The 26,702-nt window shown below is 39.0% G+C and overlaps 1 protein-coding gene across 2 annotated transcripts; it reads right to left on the bottom strand.

The window, feature by feature from the left end:
• Positions 1-73: 73 nt before the first annotated feature.
• Positions 74-26,570, bottom strand: TMEM87A (transmembrane protein 87A). 2 transcript variants are annotated; one of them, XM_027706870.1, is made up of 20 exons: positions 26,424-26,570; positions 25,324-25,381; positions 21,454-21,551; positions 20,563-20,679; positions 18,178-18,231; positions 18,018-18,074; positions 16,312-16,447; positions 15,531-15,592; positions 13,455-13,638; positions 12,476-12,575; positions 11,634-11,727; positions 10,372-10,440; positions 9,228-9,336; positions 8,022-8,080; positions 7,717-7,820; positions 7,279-7,352; positions 6,032-6,093; positions 4,785-4,840; positions 3,573-3,603; positions 74-3,242 (listed from the first exon to the last, which is right to left on the bottom strand). In XM_027706870.1, exons 1-20 carry the CDS (start codon positions 26,553-26,555, stop codon positions 3,201-3,203), a joined length of 1,698 nt encoding a protein of 565 aa, XP_027562671.1. In that variant the 5' UTR covers positions 26,556-26,570; the 3' UTR covers positions 74-3,200. The 2 variants fall into 2 exon arrangements, with proteins under 2 accessions (XP_027562671.1, XP_027562665.1); XM_027706864.1 differs by lacking the exon at positions 10,372-10,440 and adding an exon at positions 10,996-11,067.
• Positions 26,571-26,702: the final 132 nt, after the last annotated feature.

Here is a 26,702-nt window from a genome sequence, read left to right on the forward strand (position 1 = left end):
TGCAATTGCAACAGTAGTATCACAGCTACTTCTCACAAATCTATATAGAACTAATTAGGCACAAGAACTCTTAAAATCCTGTCAGACATTTATTTTTTCTGTAAGCAGAAAATTATTAGGAACAGGTTGTTGAAGATATTTGAAGTCAGCAGCCAAATTTCCTAAAGAAAATTCAGCTTCTCCACATCATTCTAATTAATAAAAACACTGGCAGACCTCAGACCTAAGAGTAGATCTTTTCTCTCTCCAGCTCACCAAGTCTTTCAGAGTAGTTTGCATGGTTTGTTTTAAAATTCCAATACCCTTTTGAAAGAATGGGTATAAATTTGAATTCTCTTCCCTGTCTACATAATTAAAGTAACAACCTGCATGATTTCTGATCAGGCATTCTAGCAAGCTAGCTTCCTGATTAAGCTTTCCTGAGCTTTTCCAAATCATGGAGCCAACACATCTTTAGGAGCAAAACTAGGTTTCAGAAGAGGCAAAGATCCCCTCAGTAGAACCAACCTACTTGACCAAACATGCTGTTGCGGGAGAGGCCACATTGCTACAACTCCCTTGCACCCTTGCACACACCCTCATTGCTCCTCACCCACATCTCATCCACTGCTTTTAGCCATCTCTCCTGGAATCATAATTGCAGGAGCAGCTGTGCACGTGCAATAGCCCACACTATACTGTGGGAGCTGGGCACTCACACAATTTTTCCATAGGACTACAAACGAGTCACAGCAGGCAGACACTTGCTGTAGGCTAGGAAGCAGATGCTACCTTCCAATGATACAGAAACTCTGCTAAAACAAGTGGAAAACCAAAAATGGCTAACCAAGGGATCAACAAGCCCCCCGTGGAATTCAGGACAACTTCAAATACTGCTTCAGGTAAGTACAAGAATGGAAGGGCAGAAGGCAGCAAGGATTGCCTAAGACCTAGCACTGTAGTCATAGGTTGCATGCACTACACTGCTACTGCATTTATTTTAGTCTTTAAATTATTAATTCAACTATGAATACAATTAGGGAAGCTGTTTAGATCTTTTAATTTTGTTCAGAAATTTATTATTTGCTCTACCTCTATTAGCTTTTCAAATGACAGACTTCCACTCTATTGTCAAGCTCAACAAGAAAAAAAAGAACTGTTGGGAATAACTGTATTATAAATACTGCGCAATAAAGAGCTAAAATCATGGAGCTTTGTGAAGATGTTAACACTTCCTCCTGTGAGACAACAGGTAGTAAGAAAGTGGAAGGACACAATATAAGCCTTTCTCTTCTTTGCCTAGCCTTTATTAAATAGTACATACAAACTGTTGTGCTTCCAGTAAAGAACATTTTTACCTATTTGTTTCAAAAAAACCTAAACAACCCAGAACAACAGGACTTTAAAAAAAAAAGAAAACAGAACCCCCCCCATTAAATAGCGAGCTTTGTGTAGCTTTATTTCACAAAATTTCCTCTCCTCAAAAGGACATGGAGGTAACATTTTTTTCATCTATATCAATTAAGCATAGCAAATTAGAAGTGTTTTTTAATTAAAGATTCTACCTGTAGCCTAAAGAAGAGCTCCAGCAACTCCTGCAGAAGCAGAGTGAGGTGCTATAGCCACAGCTTTTTTTTCTCTGCCCATCTGCTGAGGGTTCACTGCCCCACAGCACACCTAGCAGAAGATACTATGTCCTTGTGCCTCAGCTACTCTACTGTAAAGTGCCACGTTTCAGCTTGAATTGCTGATAAAGATGAACTACAGCTAAGCTACCAGACCTTACAGTGGAATGAATGAAGTACAGGCACATGTTTCTTTCTGCTGACATAGCTATGAGTGAAGAACCAGAAAAGCTTACTCCCTATGCCATTCCAGCAGCAGCCACATCTGCTCCGGAGCTGTCCAGCTACTGCTTGCCTGGTAATCATCAGCTGTAAAGGTTATGAACCTGAATTAGACCTTTTGCATACAGTCTACAGTGGGTTTCCATGAGGAAGTTATTGCAAGTGTAGCTGTTACAGCCAAGCAAAACATAAAAACAGAACACCAAATGCTCTTTTTAATCTCAAAAGGAGAAACAAAATGCAATTATATAGGAGTCTGAAACTTTGACTGAAACACAGTGATCTCAGAGTACTTCTTGGCCATAGGACCAATTGGGACAGGAAAGCTCATCATCAGATTACTTACATGGGAAGCAATTCTAAACAGAAACTGGGAACATAACTATCCCAGCACTGTGGACTCCCCATAAAGCCTCTTTCAAGTAAGGTAGGCAGTGCTTGCACCCTCTAGAAAGCAATGCCATGTTCTCATAGAAGAGCGCCAACTTCCTGGTGGGAGATGTTACATGTAAAGGGAGAAGAGCTGTGCTGAGTCATCTAGTTAATATCTGCTTAACGTGTCGTCAAGCACTTTTGGAGCGCTGCAGGAGTGGGTTTGGTGATGTTTGATGTTGTTGTTTTATTTGTTGTTTTAAATTAAATCATGCAACACATGAAAGGTAGGGGCAAATAATTTTTCCAGGCATCCACCACATTGCCGGCAATGAGATGTGCCACAACAGCAAGTGTTAGCTCTAGACAGCTGTTACCTACAGGTCAATGGCATTTAAAATAGAAAATCTTTCATACACAGTGTTATGAATAAAATTGCACTTGATTTTGTTAAAAACTCATTTCATTGTAACTTTTCCAAATATTTCCATTCTGGCATCTTAATTTTCTTCATCAACTGGAGCTTCTCTCTAAAACCCTCTCATGCATATTGGGCACATAACATACAACAGCAGTTGTAGCTACCGGAAAATGGGTCTGTTGTTTCTTCAGTGCTTACTTCTAGCTGTCCCCACCCTCCCCCCAAAAAGGTACGGGCAGTTCACCTCTAGGTGTCAATTGTAACATTGAAATATAAACTCCTCAAGCAGACATTAGGAATTTTAGTTTCACAGATTAAATATTTGAAAAGTTACAGAAGGTGCTGGAATAGTACATATGTAAATTGCTTAAAAATCCAAACTTGCAGCAACTTTGTAAATTCAAATTTCCAAAAGGTTTATATTGTCCTTGTGAACTTCTTCCACAGCAAGACACCCTCCACGACAGTAAAGCATCAAACTTTCAAGGCTGAGATCAACAAACAAATCAGCAGGATGCACTTGCTCCACCAAGCAACTTTAAAAGAGGCGTCTCCACTTCCAGCAGCGAAAAACTACTCCTTCATTCCATTTTGGACCTTTCGAAGTGTGTAATCATTCTTTCCTGGAAAATAAAATACCCAATGGTGTCATTTCCCCCAGTAGGTTTACCTTATTCAGAATGTGCACATTCACAACAAATGTAAACTCATATGCATTTTAAGTCAGGAATCCAACTTACGCAGCAGATATAGCGCTTTTTTTAGAATACATATTTGGAATACGTGTCTGTATTCTAAGAAGTTGTCCCCACTATCCTTCCCCCCTTGTAGTATTTTACTGCTGCACTGACAAGATCAGAGTCCAGTTCTGATAAGCCAAGTCTTTATCAGCTGATTCATGACTCCTTTGGCATGTGAGAAGACTAATTTGAATTGAAGACTTCTTTACTGACCTCATCTGAATCCAGAAGAGCTGGAAGAGCACTGCAGTGGGGGAGGGGGAAAAAAAAGTTAAAATGAATACATACTAAGAGCATACTATTGACAATCATTTTTAACCTTATGTTGCTTTTAGGGCACAGAAGAGCAACAAAGACAAACCTCTCAATTTTACAGAAATTAGACAAAGACACACAAAAAAGGAAGAGCCCAAGAAGTATCCTCAACCACCTTTGCAGTTTCAAATTCTTTTTTTCTATGCTTCTCATTATCAACTGAACAATTTCCAAGTTTCCAAATAAGCCGCATCATTCATGCAGGAACACTGTTGAACTACACTGAAGAAATTTACAATATGGGACCATGTTGTAAAAACACAGCCCAGGAATCAAACAAGTTCCACTGGTACTCCAGCCTATAACAGACATCCCATCTGTTGAGATCTTGTCTCTTCACAACCCTGATCAGACTCTCAGGAACAGAAAACCCTGCAGAAGAGGAGGTCGAAGTGTCCTTTCATAGCTTACACCAGTCTAGTCCTTTCTTTCTTAAGGAATCCTATCAGTCTTCAAAAAATCAGTATTAGAACTGGGAAAACCAAATTCAATTTAGAAAATGCACTTTTTCACCCTCTAGAAACTTCAACCTAATTTCTTGTCTTTACCTAACTTCAAGCAAAGTTTTGTACTTCAATCCAGAGCCTCTGCCAAAAATACCTCTTCAAATTTGTGAACATAATTAATCTGTGAACTTCGGTTTTGCTACAAAAAAGGTAGCATTTTTAGGATGTAAAAGTTATTAAAAGCAGAATAGATGTAGACATCATACACAGCTGACTATACTGCCAGAAACATAAAAATTTCAACTTTATTTGGAATGTCGGTTGTAAACTAAATTACATTATTCCATGGTTTACATGCAGCAAGATACTCAAGGGTCTTTTCAGAGCACTTAACAGAAAGTGGGTTTGTTTGTTCTGTATTCTAGATTTAACTTTAGTGAAGTGCAAAGCAGTCTGTGGTTTCACAGTCCGAGGCAGTGTTCTTTAAGTCAGCATGTTCAAATCCGAGAGACTGCATACAGCCAAGTGTCATCACACTAAGAAGTCAGAGGCCAGTGCCAGGCTCTGCTCATGGAAGCCCAGCATACAAGTTATAAAGCATTCTAATGTATTGTGTTCTTCTGGGCAAGGAACCCGCTTTTATTGTGACTATAAAAATACTCACACATCTGTCACTGATGAAGGAACATTCTCCTCTACCCACTTCAGGTCATCTTCTTGCTACAAATACAGAAATTAAACAGAAAACAAAAGTCAGTTTCCCCAAAATGCTGTCACATGCAAACCTTTTTCTTCTCAACCTACTTGACAAAAAGTAATTTATTTAAAATGACAGTTAAAAATTTAAACAGAAACCAAAAACCCAAACAAACAACAGGAAAAAACATCTTCAATTTGATTTCTGGATTACAGAAAACACATTCCAGGAAAGAAAAAGAGGACTAAAGAAAAACTAGCTGTGAACTCTTTAATAGTCTAATGGTGACTAGGAAAAGCAGGACCTCAGGACACTTCGGTTATTTACATAATCTATTTTTAGTCTCCCAACAAAGAACACTATCTTTTGAAGATGTTAATAGATGAAACAATATAAAAAGCACAAGTCAGATTTATCAAAGGTAAGTTAAACCATACTGTCAGGATTTCTCATTTCTATCTGGTGAACAGTCTCTTAATTCACAACACAAGCACATTTGTTCTGAAGTTGTGGAAATGACCCTCTCATCCCCCTGGGTCCCAAAACAGAAAAGTTTGATTTTTGTGTTATCCTCAGGTAAGTAGGACACAATTGCAATCAACCTTTGAGAAAAACAATGTCAACAACAAAAATATGACTGCTATTATAATGAACTCCTACATGTTCTTTCCACTTTTAAGTTTATGCAAAAATTCCATGAAAATTCCAAGACATATTTTCTACCTCCTAGATCAATGTGGCTTGTAAGCCACATGGAAAAAAATGCGCATTATCCTGAAGTATTTAGGCAGGTACATAACAATATCCATATCACCCCATTCAAGTAATAAATCACAAATCTCAAAACCAGAAGGCAATTTATTTAAAATATGGCTGAGCCTCCCTCTCAGACTGACAAACTTGTTAAAATAATGTATTACTCATTATCAGAATATGGTATTATACAGTTCTATCTATACTGGATTGCACAAACATTCCTAAAGAACAGATTGAATTATAAAGTTTCCATTGTACATACAGGAAATCTGATGAAAAACCTGTATTTGCTTTCTTTTCAGAAGTACTGTAAACTTACAATACTTTGACTCACTCACACTGAAGCAAACAAAAACCCTCATATTTATTGGCTCAAAACTTTGCAAAACTACTCATAACTACTGTGAGCAAACAAAGAGATGAATCTATATTCTTTGAGGTAGAGAGAGCGTACTCACAGCTTTGTTTGCTTTTACATTCCCATTTGGTTCTTGCTTTGTACTTCTCATTTTCATTCCCTCTGAAAACAAAAGGAAAAAAGATTGTGATAACTGAACTATAATTGTTCGTAGACTAAGTGAAAGTGTTGAATCTTCATTTAGGATATTTCATCAGATTCAAGAGGCAGAATTAGACAAGTTAATGATTAGAGACAGCTTTCCCATTAGAAGGCTTGTAGTATTTTTTCCTGACAGGTGGAATACCTAGTTTTTCCTGAATTTTGCAATTTTACCTAAGAAATATAAATTTTCTAATCATTTTATTTAAGCCAGATATCAGCAGCATAGAATTCTGACACAGTTACCCAGAGAGGCTATGGAATCTCCATCTTTGGAGATACTCAAAAGCCATCTGGACATGGTCTAGGGCAACTTGTTCTAGGTAAACCCTGCTTGAGCAGGGGGTTTGGACAGGATGACCTCCAGAGGTCCCTTCCAGCCTTAACCATTCTGAGACACAGGCAACTCCCAAAGTTTATTTTACCTACTGGCTGCTGACCAGCCACTTGGTTGACTTACGAGATGAACAGCAACATGCATCTCCCAGCCTGACAGATAGCCAGATAGAGCTGATTTGCCAAATGCACCTAATGGATTACACACTTCTCCTCAGCCGCTACACAAGGCAATCAGCACCAATACATCGCAACATAACTGAATTGTGGACAGACAGCAGCAACAGGTATGTGGCCCTACCTTTTACACAGCTTATAAACAGAGGTGTTACAACAGACAATTTCATGAATAAACATATTCACCCCTATGTTTACACTGGACATTCCTATGCTAGGCCTTAACATGGAAAATGAAGATTGCAGAGTTCAGAGCACAGATAATAAACGAAAATTCTTAAATGGGATTTTAAAAGAGAACTGCACACTAAACCGCTGCCTAGCAACAATATGCAAGAGATCCTTGCCATCATGACTGGATTCAAACCTAAGACTTGACATATTCAATAAAAGTCCAATAGACCTGGTAAAGCAACATCAGCAGTAGCAGTGTTTCCAGTGTCAACCCCAGAATTAAACATTGGCAAGGTAAATACTAAACATAAAGCCAGTATTTTCTCTACAACTACATGTATCGATGGCAATTGATTCCACTTTTCCAGCAGCAACGAATTTTTTGCAGAGAGCAAGACACCTTCCTCCACAAAAGTGTCTCTTTAACACTGAAATTAGGTGGAAAAAATTTTCTCTTACCAAAGCTTTCCTTTAACATTGGCTCTTTCTGCTCATCATCATCCTCCTCTTCTGACAGTGGTGAGAAAGCAAACCTTCAGGAGTGAAAGAATGAAAGCTATTTTAGAATTGTATCTCTTGCCTCCCAAGAGATCCATTACCCCAGCATTCACATGACTTGATTATTCTGTGTAGTTCACTATTTTTAAGATCGATGCTCAACTATATAATCAAAAGTTTAAGAGTCACTTCCTTTTAAACAAGTTCAGCACCAGGAACAGACTGGATTTTATGTATGTGACTTCTCTATGCTTACTTTTCCTCAAAGCCCCTACACACACTGCTTAGTATCCTTATGGAGAAGTATAGAGTAACTAAAAATCATCCTCCAGTACTTCTTTGAATAAACAAGCATTCCCAAAACCCAGTATTTTTAGGAAAAGGTAAGAAAAGCTGAACCTTTGGTTATTAGCAGATGGTCTCCACAGAATCATGATGACAAAAAGGATCATTGAAAACAATAAACGCCAGATGGCATCATCCACCCATAGCTCCTGCCAGTCCTGCCAAGAAATACAGCAGCACAAATGGAAAGTGTTGAGAAGCAAGAAATTCCACGTCCTCATCTCTTTCCAAGGGTGAACTACAGGCTCATTACTCACAACAGTGAGAATTTTAGCATGTGGTACTATGTGGCAATCTCACTGCCAAATGTAAACTTATTAAGAGGCAGCAATTGTAGAAAGCATTCAATATAAACTCACCGACTGACAGTCCACCAGCCTGAACTTCATGGTGGTCCAGATGATAAATACAATAGATGCTGCAATATTCAAACAAACAAGCTGCTTATTACTACAAAATACGCCAATTCAAATATCCCAATAACAGGACTGTTTCCAAAACAAAGACCAAAAACCTAAATAGTGAAGTCTTGAAATCCAATTCAATAGTTTTTAAAAACAAGAGATGGATTTATTGTACTGGCCTTATACAATAATTTAGGCACAGACACACAGAGACACAAGGCATAAATCAAATATTAAGTATTTAACCAACTCACTTTAATTTATTTTTCTTACATTACTTTTATCTAGCCTCCAAACCATGGTTTCATTATCAGTTGACAAACAAAGCTTATTTGAAGTAACCCAGCAATGTGATCTGCTTGAATGCCTTAAGCATTCAGATCTTGAACTGCAACAGTTCCAATGCTCAAACTATGCCCTTACCATAATTTTACAACAGACTTCCCTCCACTAAGGTGTTCTAAGTTGACTAAGAACCACGTGCTGAAAGGAATTTCAATCAGAGCTTTAAAAGGAATGTGCTTTTTTGCCTGATTGTTTAAATAAAGGCACAGTCTTTAGAAGTTTTCTGCTCATTGTATTGATAGCAGAGCACCTGGAAGCATCAACAGATTTGTTCTTGAAGTTCAGTTCATCACTATTATAAATGGAAAAAGAAACTGAACCTGTATTCTTCCAGAATACAGAGCGCAAATGTGTATTCTTCCAGAATACAGAGGGCATTATGTTACAATACTAAGAATACATTTTTCAAGAATCACTCTGGTCCTTCAGCTATCTGGTCTTCAGACATCTTAAAAATGAGACAGTATACAGTGATATTGTGATTTTGGCAAAAAGTATCTCTGTGAAGTTAACAGCACAGGATAATAATCTTTTGCCCCCTAGCAGCTTGTAGTGGGATTTAAGTGTTTCCTTAGAGGATCTGCATTACTATTGATTTTATTAACATCAGGACTAATAATCCACTGTTTCTGAAATATCAACATAACACTTGGCAAAGACCCACTGTTAGAAACGGGTCAAGAGTTAGAAATATCAAGAACTTTGATTGTATTTACAGAAAGGTCACCAAACTTTAAGATTTGCTTTAGTGACCAAATCAAGCTATATAAGGAAATGGAAAGAGGTCTTACTTGATAGACATAATTTTCTGCTTACCTGCTACTGCCAAGATGAGCGTGTTCGTGAAGTGCCGATACAAAGAGAGTTTCACAACATTCCTTCGAAGTTTTAGCAGCTTCATTGTTTGAGTTAAGCTGATGAATATGTATGAAAAGTCAAGGAAAAGCCTCTGAAGGGACAATCTGGTCACAGACTTAGCTAAGACGCAGATCTTATGATCAACAGCTCTCCCACCCCCAGAGCCCTCCAAAAAGACAGTTCTCAGTAGAAGAAAAGGTTGATCCTATAGCAAAGGTATCAAAGAGCAGAATCAGTCCCTTATGACTGTTATTTAGTTCATCTACACCTGTAACTCTTGTCACACAAAGATGGTATCCAGGTATCTATTTTGGGCTATGGTCCATTCCTCCAGAAAAGTGTCACTTTTACTTCTGATAAAATAAAAGTAAAATTTGAACTAAAAATGAGTTAAAATCCAAGTAATGTATACGGGTGCCATCACACTTTCTTTTTTATTTTATTCCCAGTGACAAAACAAGTGCTTAGAAGACATATCATGGTAGGGGAGAATTGTGGTTTTCATGGTTTGGCAGCAAGCTATTCACATTTTAAATAGAGTTTTTGCTAAGAAATAGAGTGTTCACTAAGAACACTTTATAGGGATTTTGCTATACACGAGTTCAGTATTTAATGTCAGTTGCTAAAGTCACACAAAATTAGGGTTGCTTGTCAAGACACCAAAAAGTGAACTGCCCCGTTTTGTCACCTACTTCAAGATTATTTCAGATTTTACAGAAAGACTTTTAGGTTTGATGTTGCTAAGCAACCTTCTCCCCAAAACATAAACTGAGTCAGTTCTCCAAAGGCTCCTTCTCTGGTGCCATGACATGCTACACTAGAACAAACTGCTTTCATACTCAGCAATCAGAGACTGATAACAGACAGACTATAGTCAGGAGCAGCTTTAACACAGATTCATCCAGTGCAAGAAAAACTAGGTAAGCAGTAGGTAGTAGGAGCTTACCTGAACACTCAGTTACAGAAATTCTATAACCTTTACCAGAAGTAGAAAAAAATATATACTTGAAGATTATTTAAAAAAAAAATCAGCCAAAAAGACTTCCCAAAAAAACAAACTTAAAAGAAAACACACTCCATCAAGTAAAACAGTGAAGGATATCCACCAGCACAGGGCAGTATCTAGGAAAGCCAGGGGAATAAAAGCCAAGGAGGCAAGATCATTCTGGGCCTGGAGACAAAGAGAGAGCCAATAAGAACAAAAAAGAAAACAAGGTATAGAAGTGAAGAGGGTGAGGCTATTTTACATGAAACCACAAATACACCACCACAATGCTTCTGAGTTTTGCTACAGAAACAGAGGGCTTGAACCAAGAGTTTAGCCCAATGCACAGAGAGGAACTGACAGTACCACACTGTCAGTTCCCAGTTCTCCACCAGCAAGGCAAGAAGCAGTTTTCCAGATTAAGTCAATCTAGCACTGTTAAAAGGAGTCTCTGCTGAGGCAGTTGCTGTGATTAATTGCTCTGGCCACTTCCATTACAGAAAACTAGCAATCAGCTTGTTAGAGATGTAGTAATTAAATCTTTTACCCTATCCATGGACAAACTGAAAGCTCCACTGGCAACCCCAAGTTTGACTAAAGAGGCAAAACTTGCCTTTGTGTGTACATCAAAAACTATCGAAGTCCTCACAGAAACAAGCAAACCACATTCCTTTTAAGTGTAAGACAGAAATAATAAGCTGTGAATAAGCTTGTAGCATTCTGAAGTTTATAAAAGGATATCCACAAAATAATACAGGCATCAATCATGGACAGGGCCAAGTTTGCTATCAGAGCCACAGTGTCATAGAAAAACTGGAAAAGTACCAAATATGTGACAGGTTAAAAACCTTATCCCAAAATACCAAAAGCAGAACAATAGAAATCTACATCCCAAGATGCACTTCTTAATGAATCCAGGAGCAGCAGCACTTACACATGCTTCCCCAGTCACAGCCTCCAAAACTGGAGTGGTGGGGATTTGGGTTGTTTGTTGTTTTGGGTTTTGTTGTTGTTGTTGTTTGGTTTTTTTTTTTATTCTTGGGTAGGGTTTTTTTGACTCATGACCAGGTGACCCAAGCTGTACGTTTGTGTCTGCAACTAGCCCTACCTAATCCAAAGTCTTAGACACAAGGGTCCAGGCTGAAACCCGGCTAATCAGAAAACTAGTAGAATTATTTCAAACTATACCAAATTATATCCTACTAAATAGACAAGACATTGAACTTAAAATAATTGTCAATAATCTATATTGACAGTCTCAGAATTTAACCACTTCATTGTCTCTTTCAGCATAGCTCTAGGATTCTTCCTTGGCATACAAGTAAATAAAGCTGATAGTGTCTGTGGCATATGGGAAAATTCAAGCAGTTATTACTGACCCCTGTGACTCTAAGAACACCTTCCATGCCAGAAAATAATAGATAAAGAGCTCCAGCCATAACAACTTTGTGAAGAGTAACTCCAAGGCGAGGCCTGTAGGAAAAAAAAGTGAAATTCACATTAAGTGGGGAACTAAAAGTGAAGTCATGTCAACTTGAGTCTCACACAAGTTATGAAGTACATGAATAAAAAGGTCCTTGTGACAAGCCACTTCTGGATCCAAAAATAATTTTATCATGGTGCTCAAAGCATACTATTAATTTTGTCTTATGGTATAATGGCACCAAGGGAGAGATTGGTAACAGTCCTGTTTCCTAGTTAACCTGCTTAGTATCTTACAACCATTTCAAGAAGTCACATCCCACTTCTACACCAGTTCCACCAGTACACCCACACTTGCCAAAAGCTTCCACTACCACACAGTGTGTTGTTTTACCATTGAATATAGTTAGGGATGGACAGATAAGCAGCACTCCTAGCAACAGAAGCCTCCTAAAGCAGATCCCCTCCTCTATCAGTGATTATTGACCTCCTCTAATTTCTATAAGATGCCAGAAGGCAGGCACATAAAGCTCCCATTCCACTCAGTGGAGTATCAACAATGACTCAGACACTCACCCTACAGCAGTACACAGAAAAGGATGGAAGGAAGAGTGATAGCAATACAGAACTGTATGTCTCTGTTTACTAGTGAAGAAGTCTAGATCTTCACAGCACTTAATTAAAGCACCTACCTTTTCACAAGCAAAGTACAGGGAGATGAATATTGCCCTAAGTTATTAAAAGACAATAGTGAAAACCCTTTAAATAGAACACAACAAACCTGTAACAAATTACTTACTTGACTATCCCATATCCCAGGCTGACTATGATGACCAGAGTTCGAGCCAATGATCGCTTCACAGCAGAGAGAAGTTCTGCCAGTATTACTGCTCCTTGAACTACCAAAAGCAAAGAGGAGGAAGTTCGGTTATTAAAATATAATTTCTGTTTTATTAACTACTGCATATGCAATTGTAGCACAAGAGCAGATATAGAAGGTAGGCTACTGAAGTGTATAATCTTTTTATTACCTACATCTGGAGTAATCTTTCAGAAAAGATAGGTCACTTGGCATAAAAAAAAAGCTATTGAAAAAGTTTACATCCACAGAAAGTGGAGAGTAAATGATCCATAAAACATTTATTCATAGGGTCAGCCTGGATACTCTCCCAAACAAGTCAGCCAATAAAACCTTGTATACCATGGGTGTGGCCAGTTAGCAAAGTCATAATGACATTTTACTTGCAGAGTTTCATTTGTATGCATCCAGCTTCAAAATTCAAAACCAGAGTACCCCAGTTTTATGTGAAGGAACTCTCTTAAAATGGATTATCAGGTTGGGCTAAATACCAAGAGTTATCTACAATGCTGTCCTGTTGAACAAGGAGTTTCACAGTATCTTTCCAAGGCCAACACCAACTGTCAGAAATTAATTACAAATTACACTTAGGAAGTCCTATTTTAAACTTCAAGCCAGCACTACAACGTATACTCTCCAGAATCTAGCATTCTACATGCCTAAGACACTACACTCAGGAGTCAGACTAAGCAACAGCACTTTAGCTTTAGAAGAACACATAGCATCATGTTTTCAACATATAAAAAAAATACAGAAATTCTGGTTCCATGTTCTTCGTTTTGAAACAATCCTCAAGTAATCATATGCTTAATATGCATATGTCACCCCAACTTAGCATAAGCCATTAGTGCTGTGCCCCAGCATAAGCCATTAGTGCTGTGCCCCATCAATTAAACTGGGAGATGCAGCTGTCACCTACCAGATTCTCCTGTGTAGCGAATATTCTGGAACTCTGCATAGAAAACTGCTTTCTCAAGCATTCCCAGGAAGATAACAGCACCAATCCAGAACTGGATCCTCAGGAGATCCCGCCAGTAACAGGCTGACCATGCAAGCCATAGAACCCCGAAGAATACATACACAATACACATCACCATGAAAAACTATTACACAAAAAGAAATAAGAAATAGGAACTTTAGACCCAGAAAAATAATTTCCTTGTTTCCATTCCACAGCTGTAAGATAACTCTATTTTCTCCCCCAGTATAGCAACTTCGGAAGTTTTTAAATAGACTGTTTCATTTGTCTTCTCTGCATTCTTTAACAGTGACAGTTTGATTTCTCACTGCCAATCAGAGTAACTGACTTTCTGAGCAACTGCTCTCTTGAACAGTAGTCTGCCAATTTATTGACAGGCAGCTTTTCTAAGGAAGATATCATGAGCTACTAGATTTCAAAAACCCAGATAATAATTCAAGCAAATGATCAAGTACTAGAAACTCTACTCTTTCTCCCATATTGTTTTATTAATAACTTGATAGTACATTTACAGTATTCTGCAAATAAACTTACAGGTCACCTTTACACACCATTCCATAGAACACAGATAAGCAACTAATGCTTGTAAGCCCTCTGTTCAAATAATTCAACAACTTTTCTCAAAAGTTAATTTCCAGCAAACTCAGTTTTTAACCAAGCTTTAGGTCAGCCAAAAACCTAGAATTGAAAAAGAAACCCAGCTTTCATTTAAATATTAACGTTTTGTGCTTTTTGGGATTTTTTATGGTCCAGTATTACTTGTTTGAGAAGAACTTTCATGGTACATCTCCTACAGCAAACAATAAGCTTGACAACGCTGCTCAATAGTAGATTTTCTAAAGGACAGCATCATACTAGAGCAAGTTAAATTTTTAAAAAGCACACTAAGAGGGATTAGAAGGAGAGCAAGACATTAAACGAATAGCAGGAAGTATTTAGCCAAAGTAATCAAGCAGTCTCCTCTTCCAGAAGGAAGATTTTTTTTTTTTAAAGCAAGTATACTCTGAAATTAGTTGCATAATCCATTGAAACTTTCACAAACTGAAAACACCTTCCTTAGGAGAACAACTTACTGATCCTCACAGATTTTCACATCTGACTAACCCATGCAGTTCAAATGCTAAAGGCCTAGGCATGATAGTTCATGAGCAGATGCTCCATTTAGAGAGACAGACCTTTTTCTGGACCTGTCACATGGAATATTCACACTGGTGAATTACATTTCAATAGAGTTGCTAGTGGTTTTTTATTTCTGCCGGAAGTAAAATGTGTTTCAGAAATGCTGTCAGGCTCAACTGTTTACAGGTCATTCTTGCCAATAGTCAGGCTAGAGACTTTGCTTGTTGTTGATCCCCAGCTAAAGTTTGCCTTCACTACATAAACATTAAAGTTTTTTTATTCTTTAGCCTTCTCAACAGAGGAAACGAGCTACCAAGTCAATAACTCCTTTGAATAAAAAGGGGATTAGCTCTTTGTAGCTCAATTATGCTTTCACTGTTAGGCAGTACTAAAGACCTCCTCATGGGGTATAAGACAGCTGGTGGAAGAAGGAAGATTAAGCTGTAAAAGAACAAAGAAAGCAGTGACAAATGAAAGGGTAGCTGCAAACAAAAGCATGGAATAGCAAATTTTGTAAGATGTGAGCTAAGGCGAATAACAGTGTCAGTAAAACTCAGTTTAGAGCTAACAATACTGATAACTTCAGGAACTACAAATTAACATCCATTAATTCAAACAATCCAGAGAAGGACAACATTAGTGTCATGCGCAAGCATTTGAAATCTCTGTTTTCCCTACCCTGTACTTAGTACAAAAAGAAAAAGCAAACAAAAAAAGCCAAAAACCCCTCAAAACAAATAAACTAAAAACCCACTAAACCCAAAAACACCCTCTGCCAAGTAACTTTTTCTCCTGAGACACTGGTTCTGTGTTTCCTGAAATATGAAAGCAGAGTATTTAATTGACATTCAAATCAACTGACAATTTTACAGATCAAAGAAAAGCTGGTTTACTTACAATCATCAGAGGATAGTCTGCAAGTGAGAGATACTCATACGGCCCCTTCAGTTCTACTGTCACTGTCAAAAGACAATTCAATAACCAAATTGAACAAGAACCAAAAGAAGGAAGCCAGGACTTAAATGATTTTCACTCAAGCATAAAGAAATTACGTCTTCACATAGCTTTTAAATCTAACTTGCACTTGATTAAAGAAAGTTAAGACTTATAACACGCTCAGCTAAAAGCATGCAATTAAAATTACACGCTCCATTACCAAGTAACTCATGGCAGTATTTAAAAGTAATTTTTGCTGAAGATTAATGTGTAACAAGAAAAATTCAGAAAAACACGTAAGTTAACTGCTTAAGGGGATTTTCAAACTTCTCTGAAGTTTGAATAGGTTATCAATGGACGGTTAGATATCTTATATTATATCAAGGCAAGAATTATGATCTTAGTACTCTACATGTTTTGAGTTTATTAATATATATCACTGTATTGGTCTGCACATTTTTTAAAGAAAACACCAAGCCTCAAAATTGAAATGCTTTGGATTCCTCTTTATTTCCATCAGTAAACAGATAGAACAACAGTTTTAGGATCTTCAAGAAAGTAGCAAGCACCTATTTTCTTATGATAAGAAAGAGCTGTAGTAATACCTATGTGAAGTGAAAGATAGTGTCTTATGAAATTGAACCATACAGTATATATTAAAAGTACCTTAGAATACACTCAGACTGGTAATACATAAAAATGGTGCTGTATAGTTGTATTTCTATATAGACAGCTATCTTACTTGTAAAGAGCTTATTTTGATATGAGGAAGGTGTTGTCCTCTCCATTCTTTTAACTCTGGCATTAGAATCCTTTCCAATTTGCACAATAAATATATATGGCCCATCTCGCCAAGTTTTGATAACAGCATTCATTGCCTGAAAATAAAACATCTAAATGTTAACAGTGCACAGTGAGAAGACAAAGAAAAGACAGAAGTAGACTAGCCATACATGGGTGATATCTTACATGTAAATATAAAGTTCACCTCTTCTGAGACCTAAAACTTGTTAGTAAATATTTGATATGTAAATTTTAAATGTATTTATTAGACATAATACTTAAAATTTAGTTGTTTGAATGCAGAAGAATCCTCAAAGACGTGGGAGGTGACCACAGCTTTTTTTTGCAAATTTGCAAATTTAATACTGGCTTACTGCAAGAGTACTCAAAGGTTCTGTAAAAGCTACAAAGAACTCAGGAGAGCATCCTAATTCTTCTTTTCAGACTGGAAGCATTAGGACCATCACAGAGATAAGTATTTCTTGCTGCAATCAACTGCACAACTACATATAACTCAGTTCCCTGGTGAAGGCTGAATTTTACGGTGTAAGATAGAAGAGGTAGCTGAGAGATTTCCATAGTAGTCATTTCCTATGGACACTACTACTGTGGTCCCTGCAGCAGCTCTCACCCCTGTAAGACTCAGATCCTGCCAATAAACTAACAGAGTAAGCTTGTCCAGATAAATATTCGCACCATAAAACAAATCAGATTTCTTTGATTTCCACAACTGAAGAAGTTCTAGCTATCTCAGAAACTGCAATATTTACCAGGAGCTTTAAAGTTAAAACTATCTACATGTATGCCACTCACATGACTACTGCAGAACTGCCACAAAGACTTTTTTTTATAACACCCTCTCCAAGAGAATTTCAGTATTAAGAGCATGCATTTCTTTTAAGAAACCTCCTGACTGCAAGACCTAAAGCCAACAGCATATTATGTATAAAAAAAAAAAATTCTGCTAATATTGACTGAAAATAAAACTTATTTAGAAACACAGTAAACTCAAAAGTAAATGGGTAAATTTATATACACCACTTTTGCCTTTAAACTATCCCTCTCTTGCTGCATTGATTCCTTATTTCACAACTGCACAAGCAACTATTTATGTTTTAGCTTTAGAGTTAATGGCCTTTAAGTACACAAGGAGTTAAATACATTTTCTTTCTTGGCATCCAGGACAATCAACTTGAAGCTATTTTGACAATTGTTCCGCCTTGAGTCTTGAACATAACATATAATAAAAATACTAACAGGTTTGAAAATCAAGAGTAATCAGTCAACCTGCTAGGTACAATGTTTTAAAAAAATTGACTAAAGACAAAACCAAATGTATTCTGTAAGAATTAGTCACCATTTAAAACAGGTATTTTCAATTATTATTTTAAATTACAATGAAAAAAGAAAATTATTTGTTAATTTCTACCATTGGTTTGAATGGTATGAGTTCTATATTTCACATACAGAAGAAGCAGTTACTCTGTTTCTGTTATTCTGCTTTCTGGTTTTCCACAGCACTACCCAGTTTCCAGATGTCAAAGAAACACATAGAATATCCTACCAATAATTTCTTTGTATACAAATAAATATAAATTTAAAAACCAAACCAAAACAAAAAAAGACTGCTGGATTACAAGCCATGTTTAAATTCAGTATACATACAGTTTTATCTGTCACCATGGTGTGATTTCCTGTGCTCTCCTTCTTATCTTTTAAGCCCTTAGGGAAACAAAAAACACATCACAGAAAAATGGATAAATCAATATGTCAAAATTATCTCTTCCATGACTATACTCACTCATTAGAAGGAAAGAAAAATTACCTCTTGTTTCTCAGGTGAGAGAGGTTCTGGATGAACAAATTCTTTATAGAAAATCTGCAGGATACAACAAAGGTACAGCATTTATAGACACTTTAACGTTTATAGGCACTTTACACATCAACATGACATTACCAGAACAGCTTCCAGTAAACTTGATTATTCTCTGAACAGCTGTATTAGAGAGCTTTCATTTTGATAAATCAACTGTCCATTTGTGGAGGGAGTCTGGAATACTTAGATTAATACTTTGTCATTTGAGAGTTGCTCTTCGTCCCCTCAGATAACAGGTATCTATTTTTAGAACCAACAGACACGACAGTAGTGAAGTTAATTTTATTTTCCAAATATTAATCTGTTGGGTATCCCCATTACTAGATAAAGTCTACGCAGACAGAAACAGGATTTTGAGATTTCTGCCTTAATCTATGAAGTAAAAAGTTCCTAGATGAGTGAGTGCCTATTAGAGATCCAGATTTTGCCAACTCTTTTGAACTACGGTGACTCAAAATCTAGTCAAACTGCTATACCACAAGAAAAAGCCTGAACAATCAGAAGAAATTTCTGTGAAACTTCAGAAATTAGTATCTCAGAGGATGTTAGAAATTCAGTAGACTTTTCAAAGGAATTGGATAATAATTCACTTAAAGACTTTTAAAACCCCAGTTTCACAAATCTGAACATTAAGTTGCCCGAATTCATATTACACAGCTAAACCCACAAGATCTCTTTTATAAAACCCAGTAAAAATAGACTGACACTTCTCATATTATTAAACATAAAAAGCAGGCAGCATGTAGTTTTTTCTTTCTTTTTAAAAACCCTTCAAGCCATCTTCACACATCAGAGGAACTAGAGGCATTGCAAACAGATTATTAAAAACACTTTTCAAGTCATCTTTAGACACGTCCTTTTTCTTAAAAACTCAAAACAACAAAACAACCAAAATCATCAAAAAACAACCCACAACACTAAGTTCAATAGTTATAAGACATTTCCCAGTATTCTCTATCCATAAACTTGTTCAAATCAGGAATGGCTGAACGTAGATGCAACACTCCACAATTTGCCTTGAGTTCTTACATACACCATTAAAGACAGTGTCCTGGTTAGAACGGCTGGGACCAATTCATCCCTGGATGGGTGTAACCCAAAACTGTGTATTCTATAGCCTCCATGCCATTTCCCAAAAACTGTTGTCAGTAGAAGCCTGCAAGGTGGGAAGATGTTCCTGTACCCTTTTATGGAATTCCCCGCTCTGATATCCTTATATGGAATTCCCCGCTCTGATAAGAGGGACTGAGCATCCGCATGCCCTTTTATGGAATTCCCTACTCTGAGGGAGGGACTGAGCACTCCCGCCTGAACTGGAGAGTATATAACTGGGAGTTTCAGAGCCTTGGGGCTCTCTCTCGTGGGACCCAGAGGAAGACAGCAGACCACCGCTGCTCCCAACCAGGCTGAGACCACCACCCTCGACTGGACTGCAATCACCACTTCTGACCAGACTGCAGCAGCTCTCCCACCAGCAGGTTTATTCCCTCTCCCTTTGCTTTGGACTCGGGGGGTGGGCCAAGGTACACCACTTTTGTTCATACCCCAGGGTGCTGGGTTTGTACATTTGGGTTTTGTGGGTTAAAACCAATTGTCTGTCTGTATACTTGTACTTATTGCATTATTTTAATAAATTGTTATTCTGACTTATAAATCTCTCTTTTGAATTGAGTTCATTTTCCCTTGCTGGTTAACTTTTAAACCAGCACAGACAGAAACCATGTTACACTGCCATTGCCATCAGCAGGATCGCACAGCTTTGCCTGCTGATGTACCGCCAGCATAGGGCTGACGTCTGCACTTTGCTCCCGCACTAATTTTGCATTGTCTTCTCACTTCCACTTGATTTGTTTGAAACGAGCACTACTATTTTTCAGTTTTAACCTGCTATCAGTGCTTAAGTAATTAACTTCTCAACACTCATTTCCATTATTCTAAATTAACATTATCTGAACAATAAATGACAATCCTTTATTCACCCAAATTTAGTGGGATCTTTACTCTGCTGCCACTTCTACTCAACTAGCAGTAGCCTCCCATAAATGAAACAAATTTGGAACACAAAACCACAAACAAAAAGAAGCACTGAACTTTACAGTGGTTTGGTTGGGATTTTTTTTCCACCATAGTGAGCCAGATGTTGAATAGCAAGCCAGAAGTAAAGCAAAACCAAGAAATCATCATCACAGCTTTGTTGTCATAAACAGATAAAAAGCAGTACCTCCCAACCTACAGTGACACTTACATAGGATGCTAACACATCTAACAAGAGTTACCACCTTCTCTATATATTGTATGAGACAACAGAGCAAACTGTGAAATTTCTACCCATACCTGAGGCCTAAAGAGCTCAGAGCAGTTTGAAAAGAGAAGAGAAGCAGTGGCATAGTATCCTGACCAACCCGGATGCTCTTCAGCTGTGGTCCCAAAATAGTTATCTGCCTGTTCATCCTGCCAAACATAGAGTAGAACTTAGATTAGCATCCAATATTTCAAATGGTTTATCTAAGTAGACAGGTGCAAGACCTGGAGAGCTTCACTCTGCACACACTCTTGAACCAAATTTAATAGAATAAAGGCCATCAAGACCACACAAGACTATAAAAATGATGGCATACAGGCTCTGAGTAAGAACTAATACAGTGGAGGTGCAGTAGCCAACATAAACTTCAGCCTACACAAACAAACTCTACATTATTACATTGAAAATTTAAGACTCAGTCTTGTGCTAGATTAGTAGTTACAACTGTCATAATTAATATTTAAAGCAAACACGGAAAAGTATAAGCCATATAAAGCACAATTGTGTTCTACCACATTTGATAGAAACACTATACATTCATACAAATTGCTAATACTTACAATGTGCACACATAAAGAACAGAATTCAGACTAAACATGAAAAAACTCATTTTTTTCTATTCACTGTCATTAAGCATTGTTGTAAGTATTTTCAACTAGCATAAACTCACACGCTTTAGTTTAGTCAATGTACTTATTTAAGCTCCTGGGTTTAGAACAATTCTGACAAACACTTCCACCTTACCCAAAACCCAAAAAAGTTAGCAACTGCAGCAAGCTGTTGATCAATTCCATTCCAGAAATCTGTTATCTTCCAATGGAAGATCGCAATGTGGATGCAAGAGCAACATCTCCAATTGCTTCCCCACTAGATTTGCTTACCCAGAAAAAAATCTAACCTATGTTTTTCCATGCAATTCTTACCCCAAAGTTGAAGACTTCATTGTAGCAGTCAGAATATCTTAAGTACCAAGTAACATTGAAACCTAAGGAAGGATCACAAGCTTTTTCATCGCCTTCAACTAAAAAAAGACCAAAAAAAACCACCAGATAAGAACATGTAAGACACCATCTACCTTCCATGCTTTTCCTTCCAATCTGTGCAAAACTACCATAATTACATTTTAAACATGAAACTGAAAACAATAGAAAAACATTTTCTTCAAGTAACCCATTACTGTTCAGTGAAAGAAAGCAAGCACAGAATTCCACTATAACATCATACAATTCTATTAGAGTTGAAGATCATTTGGAAACCTTTTGTTCTGAAGACAATCAGGGATGTTTCTGCAACTGCAAATACCAAACAAGAGAACAGCAGTGACTATCAGTGATTACAACACAAAAAAATGGCCTCCCTTCCAGAGACGGGGGGACACACACCAAGCAAAGAGAGTTAGGAACAGATTAATACTAAGAGCAATTTGCACATAAAATTTAAATATATCAATACCATCACCAAGAAAATAAATACAAAAGGTAAGATTTTGCAAGTCAACATTCACCCCCCCCAAAAGACAAACCAGCCATCTATACATTCGCTCTTGCTGCCAATGCTGCAATGCTACCTAAAACAGCAATTGGACAACTTGCCACTTTGATTTATTAGAGAACAACATGCATAAAAGTGAAAGCTAAGACCTTCCCCCGGTCAGGAAAATGTTTTTTGTGTTTCAAATTTTAAACTAGAACCTGATGAAGACAATTTGACATTAAGAAGGCAAGCTTCACCCTTAAACAAAATGAGCAGCGATTATTCTGGAAGAGCCATTTAGATGATTATGTTTGCATCTTCCCAGTCAATAGATGGCAAAACTCTTTTGAGTTAACAGCATGTTTGTAGTGGCTAAGAAGTTCCCACAACTTCACAGGCACATTCATCTCAGACTTTGTTACATGTACACTTTTAATGAATGTTTCCATACTGAGCACTGAAGGTAAAAAATGCAATTAGAAGAAAGATCCTGCCATGGAATCTTAATTGACTAATCCCACTTTAAACCTCATGGCTACTAAAGCATCTATATGTAGAGCTAAGAAATCAACAACAGTTCCTAATACCAAAGGTTTAAGGAAAATTACTGAAAAATAAGTGTCCTTATGACACCTCCTAGTAAGCATGAAAACAAGGCATACATGTTCCTCGTTGCCCTAGATGTTGCAGAGGGCACAACAAAGAAACTAAAAGACAACACAAGCATTGCAGTGACATGGGTAGATGGCAAATTCTTTGATGACAAAGGCTCTTCTAATAAAATTGATCAAATGAGGAACATCTCAAAAAAAAGCTAGCAAAAGATTCAAAAATACCTTTTAAATACCTTTCTATCTATTAAAAATAAAAAAGCAACTACATATTCAGCAGTAGTACCCACTAAAGGTAAAACAGGTCATGACTAGAAAAATGCGCAGTATCTGCAAACATCAAAATTACAGAAACCTTGAAAAGGAAGTACTCTAAAATAGAAAAAGCATCCATGGCATTTACTGAATTCAGCAACATGGAAATCTAAGTTCCTCAGCCTTCAGAAAAAAGTCAGCAACATTTCACTTGAATGCAGTCTTTGTACTCATTTACAGAGAGCAGGGTTTCTACCATGATCCTAAACAAGAAACCAAATGCCTTCTAGAATAGCACTTCAGAAAAGTAGTAGATAAAAATAAATTCATTATTGACAACACTAAATGCCAGCAGCAGTCTTCCCAGCCAGAATCAGAAAGCATCAGACACTAATATAGCACAAACATACCAAAAAAAGTCAAGAAGAGGAGAAAAAGAGGCAGTGGAAAAGGAGACGCAGGTGCTCACCAAAACCATGAACAACCCACGAGCAATCATGTGCGACAAGAAGGGTCATACTGTCCACACAAACATCACACAGCAGATGGAAGAGGCAACAGACGCCAAAAAAAAAGGAGATCAGTTTCCACAGAGACATGGGCAGAAAAGAAAAAATATGCAAAGTTGAAGCTTCCCAGTATCACATGTAGTTTAAATATCATCTAGGCTGAGAAACTAAGTCCACAGCTTTTGTTCCTTCCTCTTCCCATGATTCATTATCCAAATTCATGTAAATCTTTTAATCACTCTGGTATGTAAAACAAGTGTCTTCACTAAAGAATTTTAAATCTTAATGCCTGTTTAAAGGTTGCAAGCACAGTGTAGTTGAAGTCCACATCAGGAGCCAAGGGATCAAATTCTAACACCAGATCTGCCTTTTAACAAACAAATTTTATGCCTTAGTTCCTTCTCGCAGTTATTTCAGCATGATTAGACTTACCACACACTTCACTGCAAGGACCCATATCTCAGATGCCACATTACTACAAGTACACTATTTCTATTAAACTTTAGGAAAGAACCTAAAACCTACCAAAGCTCCAAATGCCCTTTCAAACCCCCCTCCTTCTCCCCAAGAAGAAGATTCCTACCTTTTGATCCTGCAGCTGTAAACTCACAATTGTCTCACTGCAAGAAACAAACCTTAGCATCTGAGCTACACTTTACAAGTGGGAAATCCTTAACCCTGACATGATGAGTGTTCACTAACAACCACTCAAATACTAGCCTCCTGTTTCAGATTAATGTGGGATCAATGAAGGCACTTAACAAACTTTATTTGAAACACTATCCCAAGAAGAGCAGGTATTGGAAATTAAACCTGAAAAACAGTAAGGTAAGTACTAAACATACATTGCACAGCAACATGCAATTTCACCAAGAAGTATTAGCTAAACCCCACAATACCTTAGTTTTCTCAGTTAAAAAGAATACAATCACTGCAGCAACTAAGTCTTGACACAGGCACAGATTCCACTAGTCTCTCTTGTGAGACTTTCACTTCCTCACTTGACGCAAGTGCAGAAGGGTATTCACAGGCACTGTACCTGTGTAAGCACCCAATCAGCAGACAGAAACCAAACAGCTTCCTCCCCCCACCTGAATGGTAAGAACTGGTGCAGACCAGCTTCCCCCTCCATGGTGCAAACAACCCCTCAAAGTGCTCAAAGCACATGGCAAGGATTTCAAGCCTTTCAAAGTCAGCTAGTCACTTCTACCACTCACCTACATCATCTTACTGCCATCTAAATGCTGTGCTCATGTTCACGGGTAAGAGGGTATTTCACAGAAACTCTCCTTTGAGCAGTAACCTACATAACCTATCGACCTGGCCAGATCAGCAAAGAGCAACGTGCAGAAAAAACTGAAAGGCTGCAAACATGTTTGCTCTGTAGCACACTCGCACACTGGGATCAGGAGAAGGAAACACCTCTCAGAAGAGCTCTGCCATAGTGTGCAACATTCCCTTACCACTCCCAGAAACACTCAGCTAAAAAGGAACAAGTCCTCAAAAAGCATTGCCTCCTGTACAGTGGCAGTCACTCTGCAATACAAATAGCCCCTGTCCCAGTCAGCACCAGATCTCCCAGTCAGAGGAACTCAGCAAATCTTCAATAGGAAAAGCACACCTCATAGTACAGCTCAGCACATCCCACACCTGATTACTCCCTATCTGAAATGAAGTGGTGCTCCCATTACCCATCTTGCCCTCTCTACAGAGGGCCTGAAGAGCCATTCATTTCTGCTCCAGCCTAAACAGATCACAACTGAGAAGCTTCAAGGCTGTTAACAGACCCAATCATATCAGAGCTATGGCTTTCATACAGCGCTAGATGAGCTGTCATGGCAGCCAGTGCAGTTAAACACTTCACAGTGTTTTAAGTCCCAAATGTTAAAAGTAGGAGGGGTGTCCAAAAGAAGAAAAAGCAGGTTAATCCCTTATAAGCACTTACATCTCAGGAAAATGGTGGTGTTGCTGAAGAGAATTTTCCCAAAGTTAAACTTCTTCCCCTGTAAAGGCGCAAAAACAGAAGAGACATTAGTGAGCTTAATGTCAATGAGCTTAAGTAAACATAATCTTCCATTCTGTTTTAAGTCAATACAGTAATGAAAGCAAATGCCAAATCTGGAGCCAGACTTACTGGACTTTCCAGTCATGCTTCACCACCCCTTCAACATACTTTTAAAGATGGTTTGAGAGGCTTGGGGCTTTTTGTTCTGCAAACGGAATTAATTTCACATTGACATTTGTTGAAACGATTACCATTTTCTTGCTGATGAGACAGTCTGGACTATTCAACAAAAAAATTTTTTTGTTCTAAGAACCAAAAGAAGCATTTGCCATGATCCTTCAGTTTTGTTCCCGAAGTTCAAGGGTCTCAGAGAAAGCGCATATTACTCCCACCGCCACGTAAAGGCAGACCTAAAGTAAGGCAAAACAGCTTTCCCCCGCACAACTTCAAGCACACATGCTTTGTCAGAAGTGCCGAAATTCCCTTCACCCTCCCTAAGGCCCGCACCTCTCTCGGTCCAGCGTTCCCAACGCCAGGCCCAGGCGGTGCGGGCCGCCAGCCCGGCCGCAGGGGGGGCGCGGGGCGTCTTCTCCCCGCACAGGCCCTCCCAAGGCCGGGCACCAGCCGGGGAGACCCTCCCGCTTTCTTTCCTTCCTTCCTTCCTTCCCTCCCTCCCTCCCTCGCTCCCTCCCACATTACGGCTTTCACAGGGGCCGCGCTCCCTCCGCTGCTCATCGAACTATTTCCCGCACAAGCCTTCTCTCCCCGCCGCCACGACCGACCCGCCACAGAGGGCTCCAGCCTGGAAGCGGGGAAGGGGGCAGCCACGGCCCCGAGCCCGAGCACCAGCCCCGGGTGCGGTCAGGCTTCAAAGAGGAGCAGCCTGGGCAGGGACGCCCCCGGCCGCAGCCGTCCCGCCCGAGGACGACGCGCGTAGCAGCCACGGCCTCTTGCCCCTGTCCCCGCACACGTTAGCCCCGACCGCCGCCACACCGCCCGGCCCGGCGGCTGCAGGGCCCGGCCGCGCTCCCCGCACTCACCAGGAGCACCGGCAGCCGCCATTTGGAGCGCTGCCCGGCGCCCGCCGCGCCCGCCAGCAGCAGCACCAGCAGCAGCCGCAGCAGGACGACTCCGGGCCGCCACCGCCCCCCGCAACGCGGCGCCGCCGCCATCCCGCCGTACGGAGGCCGCCGCGCTGGCCGCGCCTCTTCCGCTCCTCGCGGGGGGACGCGGCGGCCGTGGGCCGGCGGGAGCGGCGCTGGGCGGAGCCGCTCCCCGCCTCGGCCCGGGCTGTCACCGCCTCCAGGTGTCACTCGCTG

Source organism: Neopelma chrysocephalum, unplaced genomic scaffold (genome assembly GCF_003984885.1).
Source record: "Neopelma chrysocephalum unplaced genomic scaffold, ASM398488v2 Primary Assembly neopelma1_24, whole genome shotgun sequence".
In the NCBI taxonomy this organism is placed as follows: domain Eukaryota; kingdom Metazoa; phylum Chordata; class Aves; order Passeriformes; family Pipridae; genus Neopelma; species Neopelma chrysocephalum.